Source organism: Hippoglossus stenolepis, chromosome 22 (assembly GCF_022539355.2).
Source record: "Hippoglossus stenolepis isolate QCI-W04-F060 chromosome 22, HSTE1.2, whole genome shotgun sequence".
In the NCBI taxonomy this organism is placed as follows: Eukaryota; Metazoa; Chordata; class Actinopteri; order Pleuronectiformes; family Pleuronectidae; genus Hippoglossus; species Hippoglossus stenolepis.
The window spans coordinates 17,871,936-17,884,435 of NC_061504.1; the positions used below are offsets into that span (position 1 = coordinate 17,871,936).

Sequence of the window (12,500 nt, forward strand, 5' to 3'; positions counted from 1 at the left end):
CCAGTCCAGAGGTGGAAACCAGTAGATCAGTGGTGTTGAAATGAGCAGTAACATGTTAACAGGCGAGTGCAGGTTCACGTAACATCAGCTGATCGTTTCCTTTGTTTAGATGATTCTACCAGAGTAAAGTTGTCGTACCTGGAGGACGACCCCTGCTCCGACTACATCAACGCCAGCTACATACCTGTAAGTACACACACACGTGCACATGTTAACAACGTACACACTTTAACACAGTGTACTGACCTGTGTGTGTGTGTGTGTGTGTGTGTGTGCAGGGTAACAACTACCGCAGGGAGTACATCGCCACTCAGGGCCCGCTGCCCGGCACCAAAGATGACTTCTGGCGGATGGTGTGGGAGCATGGCGTCTACAACGTTGTCATGGTGACGCAGTGTGTGGAGAAAGGACGAGTGAGTCATAGTCAAATATTTGTATTGCCCTGTTGATGGTGGAATCTTCTAAAATATAGAGTAGATGTAATATAGAAATGTTTCACTCGTACAAACCTTGAACTCAGTGAAGAGGTGAGTCGAGTTCAGCTCCGACAGCAGAGAAGCTTATCTAAAGAATGTCCTCTGACTCCATCAGTGTGAAACCCCAGAGGTCCAACACGTGACTCTAACCCTGTGACCCTGTGTCTCCAGGTGAAGTGTGATCAGTACTGGCCGGAAGACAGAGAACCTCTGTACTACGGCGAGCTGGTCATTCAGATGCTGTCGGAGTCCGTGCTGCCGGAGTGGACCATCAGAGAGTTCAAGATCACCTCGGTAACAACCTGCTTCCTGCTCTGCTTCCTGCTCTGCTTCCTGCTCTGCTTCCTCCTCTGCTTCCTGCTCTGCTTCCTGCTCTGCTTCCTCCTCTGCTTCCTGCTCTGCTTCCTCCTCTGCTTCCTCCTCTGCTTCCTGCTCTGCTTCCTCCTCTGCTTCCTGCTCTGCTTCCTGCTCTGCTTCCTGCTCTGCTTCCTCCTCTGCTTCCTGCTCTGCTTCCTCCTCTGCTTCCTCCTCTGCTTCCTGCTCTGCTTCCTCCTCTGCTTCCTGCTCTGCTTCCTCCTCTGCTTCCTCCTCACATGTGACTGACGTGTAATAATCAGTACATCCTGTGTGTTTCAGGAGAGCAGTTACCCTCGGGTGCTGCGTCACTTCCACTACACGGTGTGGCCCGACCACGGCGTCCCGGAGAGCACCCAGTCCCTGATCCAGTTCGTCAGGACGGTCCGGGACTACGTGGACCGGTCGCCCAGCAGCGGAGCCACCGTCGTGCACTGCAGGTCCAGGTTTCATTTGAATCAACACAAACTGAACATTATACATTAAGAAGAAATAACAATACATGTCTTATTGTTTTTCTGTTTTCAGAAAATGAATTGTTTTGGACTTTAAGTTTAACAGTGGACTCTGTTGTGTGTGTGTGTGTGTGTGTGAGTGCTGGTGTTGGACGCACTGGGACCTTCATCGCACTGGACCGGGCTCTGCAGCAGCTGGACTCTAAAGGAACCATCGACCTGTACGGCTGCGTGTTCGACCTCCGGCTGCACCGTCAGCACATGGTCCAAACCGAGGTACCAGCTGGACACTCACATCAGCACATGTCGGATTAAACTCGGCTCAAAGCAACAACACAGACCGGAAAATACCCGAGTCTCATTTTAAACAAGAGAAAAGAGTCATTTGATGTCAAATCTACAGATTTTAGAAAACTGTCTTCTACCCAAACTCAAAAAGTGGGTGTGGCCTTGATAAACAAGTGGTAGTTCCATACAAAGAGATTCACGAGTTACTAATCATTATTAAACTGTGACGTTGCAGTGCCAGTATTCCTTCCTGCACCAGTGTGTACGGGACGTCCTGAGAGCCAGGAAGCTCCGCAGCGAGCAGGAGAACCCTCTGTACCCCATCTACGAGAACTTCAACCCCGAGTACTGTCGCGGTGAGAAACACAGACAACACGAGGACACGTCAGCTTTACAATCTTTAAACCACCAAGTACAGAGAGGGACTGATTCCAGACCTGCTGCTGCCAATCAATAACGTTTTGAGTCTTATTCATCATTATGTTAAATCATAGATGTTCACTATCATAGCTGGAGGCAGACGTTTGGGTTTATTAGATATTTTTGGATTTGTGAAATGAAAACTAAATAAAAGTCCTTTAAATTCTCATTACTATTAATACAATTTCTTGAAATAAAAAAGTTAAACATTTAATTTAGTCTAGAATTCAGTATTTTGACATTTCTCCATATAAATCATTGAATTACTGATTCACTGAAACTCAGCAGATCATAAAACCCACGTGTGTTTCTGTGTCTCCTCAGATTTCATGTACACTGGACGTTAAGCTGTTGGAGAGAAGAAACGTTTCTGTTCATCCGGCTGAAGAAATCAAAATGATCTGAATTAGAAGAAAACATGAGAAACACAAAACGGGGAAAAACCTCCTTCGTTTGAATAAAACGTAGGAACATTTATGATGTGATGTCGGTCGACATTTTAAATTAACTTCAAACTGGTGATTTCAGATTTGACCGTAAACACTCGAAGTTTAAAAAACAGTTGGAGATTTATTTAAACATTAATTTGGTCCATATTTGTTTCAATCTTTGAATATTTGTTTTATCAAAAATAACAAAAGACTAAACCTAAATAATCCAAGTATTTTATATTATTTCAACCGGCTGTCAGAACCCAAATCTTTTGGTTGTACTCAGGTCTTTGGGTTTTAAATATGATTATTAAAAACATGTATTTTTCCAATCTGCTGTCAGCTCACCAGCTAATTTTAATATTGAGTGATCACAGGGAAGGAAAGAGCCATCGTCTGTCGTCACTGATGTTCTCACATACCGAGACTTATAAGCTGTTTATTTAAAAGGTTTCACATATTGCTGTATGTAAATACTGGTGTAATACTCTTTTATACAATAATGAATATAAACCATGTTTGATATTTTAATTGTGGGTGAAAGACATTATAAACTGTTCCTGTGTTCGTTGTAGTTACGGCTTTTTTTAATTCTTCAACAAAAACCTGTTTGAATATAATGCAGAAGTTTTATGTGTTTCTACTTATTGAGGTTAAGTTCCAAACTTACTGTTTAGATTTTGGCTTGTAAATTGTGTTAAGTCTCAAGTTGTGCACATTAGAACCAGGGACACACATAAAGAAATGCTCCTTCACTTACGGATGTGTGCTCAGTTTGATATTAATCGCCGTATTTATTAAAATATCTCAAATGTATAATCGGATTGTTTTTTTCTTTTATTTCAAAAGTATTAGAAGTTCACATTTAAAATCTTTGGTAAGTTCTCATTTCGTTGTATTTGACTGTCGGTGTTTGATTTGTGTTTGAAAAGAACAATTGGTTTTGTTGGATTTTTGAACAGGATATGGGGCTTTGCAATAATTAATATAAAAAGAATTTTGAAAGTAAAAGTTAATGATTCCAGGTAAAATGAACTTTGAGTCTAACAACACAGAAAACTGCTTCTTTATCTATAACTGGAAAACTGAGAGAATGTAAAAGCACTTTTTATAAAGTTGTCCCACTGCTGTTGGATCAATATCAAATTGATGATACATTGATAATTAAAAATTGATGACAAATAAGTTCTACGTTATTTATTTGATCCTTTTGAATCGATATCTGTCACATTGTTTTGTGACTTTAAGTTTGAAAAATGTTTTGAGTGTATTTCAGTGAATTTGGCACGAAACACTAATAATTTTATGACTTCATACTCTTCTATGACATTTCATAACTTGAGAATTTTCCATCTACTTTAACTTTCAGCCAACATATATTACTTTAAAAAAAAATATCTTAATTCTAAATTGCTTTTAAATTAACAATTTTACATAACTTAAACAAATATATAAAATATTTTCTAATGAACTGTTTGAAAAAAGTCAAATAAATCAAAGTAATTCCGGTGAATGTCTCTAAACGTTTCCCAGTGACTGAACATCTGAACATCTGAAACCCTGAAGAGAAGCTGCTGTTTCCCTGAGCTGCGTCTGATCTCCATATTGATCTGGAGCAGACCGAGGCCACAGCAGAACTGGGTCACCCAGATCCAGCAGCTATCAGGGGCTGGGACGCCGGAGTCCGAGCCCCCCCCCCCGAGGACCAAACATCCGGCTCGTCCTCCCTCTCTCTGCGGCAGAGATTTATTCAGAGGCAACGTTAGAAATCCTCCGACGTCCACGAGCTTCCAGTGAGTCGGTGAGAGAGAAGCAGCCGAGGTCGATGAGCTGCTCAAACAAACAGACACTAACAAATGTTCCACCGTATGAATCTGTAGTTTCTTAAATTAAATCACTACATTTGTTGTCAGGACCATTAGCATCAATTATTGTTATGATTCATTGTTTTGTAGGAAAAGAAACGTGATTATTTTTGTCACTGATTTGATCAGATTTGTGTAATTTGAGACAGAACCTTTAATATTTGAGCTTTTTGCTCAAGATAAAAACAGTGAATAGTCGATTCTATCAAACATGATGTTAACCAAGAACAAGCAGGTTTGTGACGTTTGAGAATATTTCCTCTTAAAAAACATTTGATGTAAATCTACTAATGACGTCAGAAAATAGAGATTAATGCATGAAAGTTATAAAATGTAGACAGTTGATATGGTGTTTATACTTGAGGAGGGAGTGGCTGCTGTAACCAGGCTCCTGCTCCTCAGGGTGTTTATGGGCTGCTGGCGCCTCTCTGGGACTTTGTGTCTGAGCAGAAGAGGTTTTAACGCCTCAGAGGGTCAAGGGTCAGTCTGGAGGGTTTCAATCCCCGAGCTGCTGCAGCACCACGACTCGGATCCCTGTTGAAAACCACCAGCTATTAACACTGAGGGGAGAAAGCTGAGGTTTCCACTGGCGACTAAGATATAAAGACACATGATGAATGAAGGAAACTGTTAAATATCAGACTTTACTGTGACTTTACAATAACAATATCTTTGGTTAATAGAATCACACTGATGCAAACAGCTGCTGTTATAACTAACAGTGAAAAGACTCAAGATGGACGACATGACGCAGGATAAATCATAAACCTCGTCCATGTTAGCAAATCATTTGAATTTATCACAAACGGCTGCAGATTTATTCAGTCGTCGATTCAGAACCAAACCAGAAACACATCTGTTGCTTCTACGTGTAAATATGATCATAATGTGAAGATCTTTGGGACTGTTGGTAAAAGAATCTTTTGAATTATTCACTTCTCTTAAAACACTGAATGTTTACAGACAAATTCAAATACAGAGCCACGGTTTAATAAATACATGCCAGCTAATTAATTCACTTCTTTTTTTTTAAAGCTTCATCATTTCACGTTATTTGATCCAGAAGCGAACGCATCGGGTTGTTCAGGGGTCGAAGTTAATCCAGGTTGATCCTCATCTCTAATACAGACGGCGTGATTGACCTGCTGGTGAAGTGTGTTTGTGTCCTCGCTGCTGCCCAAGAGGACACGGGTCAACATGTGTGTGTGTGTGTGTGTGTGTGTGTGTGTGTGTGTGTGTGTGTCCCTCGTCATTCAGCTCTCTCCATTTCGATGGGACTTGTGAAAGAATAGACGGAGGACGGATGAGAGGACGGATGAAAGGACGGACACACACTCGTCAGAACGATCTCTGTCGTATCTCTCACGACCTTTTTTATTCTTCATCTCTTTCCGCTCTGTTCTGCCTTTTGTTTCCCCCCCCCCCATCTTTTGTTCCGTGTTGTTTCCATTTGATTAAACAAGTAGAAATGTTTTCGGCAGATTGTGATGTTATTATAAAAAGTTTTATTCTGATGAATCCGACCTGGCTCTTCACTCGATCCACCAGGGTTTGAGTTCAGTGGGCGAGTCGCTGATGAGAAACACCCACGATCGTAACTCTCGTGTTGGGACGTCTCGACTTCTCCGAGGCTGATGAGCCGTACTGGGAATAAATGACAAAACCATTAACGTCATTATCTCCACATGCACAGAATGATGTGACCAAGAAAAAACTAATGATGCTTCAGTTTATCAAAATAAGATTTGACATTCTTTTTCTTTTTTAATTATATTTCTGTAAGAAACTTGAGTTCAGCATCTGCATGAATCCTCACAGGTTCTGTCTCTAGCATACGATGAATGTTTTTACTATAAAAAACCCTGAACACTATCATGGTATGATGAAAGGGAAAACTCACAGACTTCTCCGACTGACAATCTTCATCCACTGATGAAGACGTGTCAGTACGTGGACATTGACTTCAAAATAAAGGGCGACTCTGAGTTTGAAGACAAAACCTATTTTATTTAAAGATCTCTATCAGGCACTAAAGTTATCATCGTCATCGTTAGTACGGCGAAGCGGCTACCTGGGTCACATGGTACAGTTCAGAGGAGATGGAAGACGACACAGTGCAAAGATCACAGGTTCGATTCCACAGGATATTCACACAGTCGATGCAGGACGTCAACAAACATTGAACTTTCAGGTCAGGCGTTAGGACATCTTACAGAGTCAGAAACTAAAACATCTTTTCTTATAAAGAAGCAAAGTACAAGTTAAAGTTGCTACTGAGTTCACAGCTTAGCTTATGGCTTTAGATAGAAAATATAACATTATTCATCTCTGACATTGAGACACAACAACAGTTCAGTATAAATACACACAGATGCTACAGTGGAGCTACATCGTCTTCGGAGAGGACGGACGCTTCAAGAGAAATCCAGAAAAAAGACGACAGAACGTTTGAAAGAAAGAAAGAGAGGAAGGAAGGAAGGAAGGAAGGAAGGAAGGAAGGAATGAGTTGGAAAAAGAGTGAAATAAAAAAATGGACAAAAAAAGCAAGATGATAAAGGAAGAAAGAATAGAACTAGGACAAAGTGAAGGTATAAAGGGAACAAGGAAGGAAAGAAAACTAAATCCTTCAAACACTGATACTTTCCACGAAGCTACATCCAGAGTTCACGTCTCTCTACATTCATCGAGTCGCACAAATAGTTTTTGCTGAGAAAATAGTTAATAAACGATATAGAAAAGAAAAGGTTTATTTTCTTCTAGTTCTCTATATTTGATTGGATTTTGGTTTTATTTTGTAATTACTTATTATAAAGTTTATGGTTAAACTCTAAAATATCAAACCTCAATTGCATTGGTTTGCCAGGGTTTGATCAGCTGAGTCATCAGATCTTTGCTAAGTAATTAAATGAATTTAGCACTTAAGAATAAGAATAAAGACGTTGTTTTTGCACATTCAACATAAAGAGAAATAAAAAACAGTCCGAAATAAGTTTTCTGCTGTTCAACAACAAAACAAAGCAGAAACTAAGTCTGAACCAACTTGTTCCCACATTAAGCCGAACGAACAAACCACAGAACAAGTTCCCTCAGGATGAAAACACGTATTTACAGCTGACACACAAACCTCGAGCAGTTTGGCTGTTGGCAGCGACATCGCCTTGTGGCTGTTGCTAAGCAACGTGTAGCTTCACGCCAGGTAATTTTTAGACTGTCGAGCTTGTTGGAAAGTGCTGGTGGAAATCTGGGAGACGACACGATTGGCCACAGCAGCTCTGTTCTCGACAGGAAGCTCGTTCGTCTCAAACTCAAAGTTACGAGTTAACGATGTCGGAGACTCGACTGGATTCTTGGACGAACTCAGAAATATGAGACAGTTCCATCAATTCAAATGTGACGTGAACAGCTTGTGCAGCAAATTCATGTCCTGAATAAATCCAGACTGTCAGAGTTTGTCCAGAGCCATCTTGGTTTCTTGAGAGGGGGAGGAGCCTCTGAATGATCATAATTCACTAAGTGAACATCAGCAGTTTGAAGAAGACTTGAAACTAGAGACTGAGACATAAACTCCTGAGGAAAATGTTACTGAAGTTATAAAGTGAGAAGTAGTAATTTTATATAGAAGCTACCAGTGGAGTCGCCCCCTGCTGGTCACCACACAGAAGACAGGTCTCCTTATTTATCATTATTATGTTGTATTGTTTTATCTTCTGTCTTAATAACGTTTTATTGTATTTGTTGTGTTTTATTCCAGATTTTGTACGATATCATTTGTTGGCTTTGATTTTCTTGTTTAGTTTTCTCGTTTTATTTTTTCCACTTTGTGAAGCATTTGGTAGAATCTGTTTTTAAAGGTGCTACAGAAATACAGTCATTATTATTATTACATATATTTATCCTTAGTTCACTGTGCACTTACTAACTTGTGTTTTTAATGCAGGAGGGTTTCCTGGATGTCTGAAGAGGGTTGGGAACTAGAATCAGATCTGACATGGATGCAGGCCCACGAACCATCTGGAGGGATTCACTACAGCAGCCTACTTTACTGCTGCTCTAGATTCTGTCCTCATTACCGCCGAAGGCAGCGTCTGAAGAGGCCTGGAGGCGGCGGCCATGTGTCGTCCTCCGCTGAGTTCACTGAGCCTCGACTCGTCTGACAGAGCTTCCACAGCGTCGAGCCGGTTTCTGATCACAGCGTCAGACTCGTCTCTCGACATCACACCGACACTTTCACACATCTGCTCCCCGAGTATCCTCAGATCAAGTCGTGTTTTTCTTTGTTCTCATCCAGTTACAGCTTGTTTCAGGACAGACAATCTCACAAGGAGGTGAAATCTACTGGATTCTACTTGTAAGTTAAAATGTGGTTAGGACACAACACAGCTGAGGGAAAATAAAAAAAAACTGAAGTAGAAAAATCCTTAAAATTAAAGAAAACTGAGATAATTATTTCATTTCTCTTTTCATCAGCTGAAATTTGTGCTACATTTGAAGAAAACCTTCCTGAAGACATGTGACAGCATGTTCCAGGAGCAACAGGAGCCACTAATGGGCCCTCGGAGGAGGCAGCACTGGATTTCAATACTTAAATAAATAATAAAGCAAGTTCAATTATTGAAAATTACATCCAATCGTTGATTTTAAAATATCTCAACATTAAATGACTCTTTACTTTTTACTCCTTCTTTAACCTTTTCCATTCAATTCACTCTTCTTGTTGTTTAGATGTAAAACTGTTAAGTACTAAAGTAAATTCACTCAACTACTGAATCCAAGAATAATTTTGAAGTGCTTTGGTTGAGATTTAAGAACGAACATGTAATAAACAGAATATGACACGTTACTGCAGCAGGAACAGTCCGTACATTGGTCCGACTCGGCTACAACGAATCTGATAACACATTATTATTTAACACTTCTTCATGACTTCTGCTACTCTTTCTGATCGGAGGCACAATTTGTCTCCCTGATTTCTTTATTTACACTTTTAGTAATAAAAGCCAAACTAGAATTGAAGCATAAATAAATGAATTAACATATATTTAATTTACTGGCTGGAGATAAACATCTTGTAATTTGAACTAAACCTATTTGTACTTTGGTCTCATCCGCCGGTAGTGAGCTGAGGAAAAGTGGCTCATTTGAGTTTTAGATTTGTTTATATAATATTTATATAGTTTGATTGTAGCTTCTTTTAAGCAAAAGAATTATATCAGTATATAAGTATAATAATATAATTTGTAGATGCTTTTTATGCTTCTGATATATTTGCTTAACTCCACACACAATTATCAAGGGTGATGCAATATAGCACATGACCAGTGGGGGCAGTATCAGCATAGCCACGAATCTTTGTCTTAAATTCCCTTCTTTTAAATTTCTAACTTGAAGACAAATTAAATATGAATAAGTTAAGCCGTGGAGACTGAAGTGAAAAAGTTAAAGAGATGAAACTTAGAAGAGGATGTCGGTGGTTGCCACGGAAACAGCAGAAAGCAACAGGACGTGTTGTGCTTCGGGCTGTGAAACAGGAACTGGGCTGAAAAGTTTGGATTTTTCTCTGAAAGCGCTCGAGGAGAAACAAGTTGGTGCAACATGTGTCTCAGGTTCAGAAACATTAATAAAACCCTCCATGAAAAACTCTAGAGTAACACACCCGGCTTTGCTCTATTCAAACACTTGTATGGCTACTGGGAAACTGGTTTAAGAGAAGAGCTACAGCTAAGACGTCAGTAAAGTCCAGTTTCACCTGTCGAACTTTACACTTGAATCGGACTCATGTTTCCTGTCTTTGTTTCGTCGATCAGAACTTATTTAAATAACCATCAGTGATGATGCTACCACAGAAGAAATGCTGATTAAAATCGGAGGGTTCGGCTCGGTGGCGTCCGGATTCCACGCCGATCGAGTTCGTTAAAATCAGAGAAAAAGTGCAGATGTTTCTCTAAAGTGATTCTGCTGACATCTACAGGCCACAGGGTGAAACGACCCTTCCAGCTTCACCTCGTGTTTTCTGATTATGCAAACCGCTCTAGACAGCAGCGGTTTGGTGTCGGTGGCGTTGACGTCGCCCAACGGCTCATCAGCATCTTTAGAGAAAAGACTTGATGACGTTAAAACAACCTTCAGTTCCTTCCTAATGTTCTCGGTCGCGGCGTCGCACTGGCACCGCAAACAGTGGCAGGGTCCTTGATGGCGAGGACAGCTCAGCGTCAGAGTTTGTCGAGAGGGGGTCTCCGGCCTTGGTGCCGCGGCGATCTGAGGCTGTGACCGACAGGTCCTGGCAAACCTCGTAAGAGCATTTCCTCTTCTGCAGCGCCTCGGCTCGAACGGCGAGGGAACGAGCGCACACCGTGAGAAGCACGATGAGCGTACCCAGCAGCAGCGACACCATGGGCCACAGGACGCAGTGCAGCAGGACGCTGGTGTCATGGGAACGACGCCACAGCACGTCATCGGGCCTGAAAACACACAGAGAGAGAGGTGAAGTGAAAACTTTATTGACAGAAGGACACTTTAACACTGGCTGAAAAACCACCAGAAACTTGTGGGACTTTCATTCCACCTCCAAAACAAAACCAACTCATGGTGACTAATCGTGTTTCTTCTTAACTTGAAAAAATCCCTATGAACATTCCAGTTTTTATTTTTATGAACCAAAGAAGATCTGGTCGGCAGCGTCTCTGGTTCCTCGTCTACGAAGCAGAGTTTCTCATCCTGATCCTTCTGGTGCAGAGATAAAGATAAAACCAGACGAGGTCACAGGTGAAAGTCGCCTCTGGATAAAACAAATATTAAGCTGATAAAAGAAATCTGTTACTCAGCAGTAACCTGAATAAAACGTTCTGCAGCTTTGAGATCAATCGACCTGTTTTATTTAACTTTATTATTCAGCAGCGTTTATTACCAGGAGGCGACTTCATAAGAATTCATCTGTTTCTACCGTTTCACCAGAATCTGAATTAAAACACTTTCTCTAATGAAATATCTGTTTTCTGACCTGAACTGAAATCTAGACATTTTCCTGTAGGTGTGAACGAGTCGAACAATCTCCTGCTGCTGCTTCATACGTGAAAGACAAACTCCAGAACATGTCCGGACTCAATCTCCTGGACATTTTCCAGAGCTCATGTCTGAAAACATCTCCCGTCACACCAGCGATCGTCTGACAGTCAGACTGAAGACTGAAGACTACCGCTCTATTTACCACCTCCCTGCAGTCGCAGCTTTAATCTTCTGCAGGAGCAACAACGTCTGTGAAAAACCTGCCGTTACAAATTGAGGTCAGAGGTCAGCGGCAGTAGATTGTGAAGTGGAAAACGCTCTGTCATCTCCTGCGGTAACAACCATGTTAATTTTCACAGCATCACACATCCTCCTGCTTCCAATTTATCCGCAGCACACCTTCAAATAGACGAGTGAAAAGGTGTGAGAGCAGCTCACCTCCTCTGCTGGTTGAAGAAGCAGGTGAAGGATTGGCTGCTGACCTCCTTGGTGAAGTAATCCTCCCACCACAGGACGCTGTCTCGGTTCTTCTGGTTGTCCCGCTCACAGGGAGGGACGTACGAGCACTGAGACAGAAACACATGTTACAGCTCTTTCTGTCCCCTTGTTCTGGAGCTTCTAACCACATCTCGCAGTTTCACGATCTGCAGCTTCACCACAACTTTGCCAAACTAGAGGGGGCGCTGTGGAGCGCAGACCTCCACTGAGGCTACCGGCTTATCTTATCATGTTAGAGAAAGTGAAAACAAATGATTAGATAACGACACGTTATTAAAAGACTGCAGCATCACCTCAGTCTCTAAAGACGACAGTGATTACCCAGCAGGAGGCGCTGTAACAAGGTCAGAACAAGGTTATACTTTTAATAATGATTGGCTCAGAGGGATCTGCATCTTCTATATAAATTTAGTTTCACTAACACACACACACACACACACACACACAAGCAGGAGGTTGATGGAGGCAGACTGGTTACTGTGGATCAACCGGTTTCTATGACAATGATGTGATTGGAACAGGAGGGAAGGAGGAGGAGGAGGAGGAGGGGGGGTGTATATATATTGTGATTACAACAGCTATTATTATTATTATTTATTATGATTATTATTTTTATATGAATTGTTGCTGCTATCATTAATAACATCTCTTCACTCTTATTGTTTTTGAACAACTGTCTCTCTCTCTTTGATCTCCTATGAGATCATGTAT

At 41.2% G+C, this 12,500-nt stretch overlaps 2 protein-coding genes across 2 annotated transcripts in view; one reads left to right on the plus strand and one right to left on the minus strand.

The window, feature by feature from the left end:
- The window catches only part of ptprb (protein tyrosine phosphatase receptor type b), a 24,340-nt gene extending 20,731 nt beyond the window's left edge, over nt 1–3,609 (plus strand). Inside the window, exons 34-40 of the mRNA XM_035147507.2 lie at nt 110–186; nt 279–413; nt 648–770; nt 1,113–1,270; nt 1,426–1,561; nt 1,809–1,929; nt 2,318–3,609. Coding sequence (XP_035003398.2) covers nt 110–186; nt 279–413; nt 648–770; nt 1,113–1,270; nt 1,426–1,561; nt 1,809–1,929; nt 2,318–2,340 — 773 coding nt within the window. The 3' untranslated portion in view covers nt 2,341–3,609. The remainder of the gene's footprint in view (nt 1–109; nt 187–278; nt 414–647; nt 771–1,112; nt 1,271–1,425; nt 1,562–1,808; nt 1,930–2,317) is intronic.
- A 4,303-nt stretch (nt 3,610–7,912) lies between these two features.
- LOC118101602 (calcium-activated potassium channel subunit beta-4) overlaps nt 7,913–12,500 on the minus strand; it is an 18,512-nt gene continuing 13,924 nt past the window's right edge. Inside the window, exons 3-4 of the mRNA XM_035147520.2 lie at nt 11,730–11,857; nt 7,913–10,747 (exon numbers count right to left, since the gene is read on the minus strand). Of these exons, the coding sequence (XP_035003411.1) occupies nt 10,423–10,747; nt 11,730–11,857 (453 nt within the window). The 3' untranslated portion in view covers nt 7,913–10,422. The remainder of the gene's footprint in view (nt 10,748–11,729; nt 11,858–12,500) is intronic.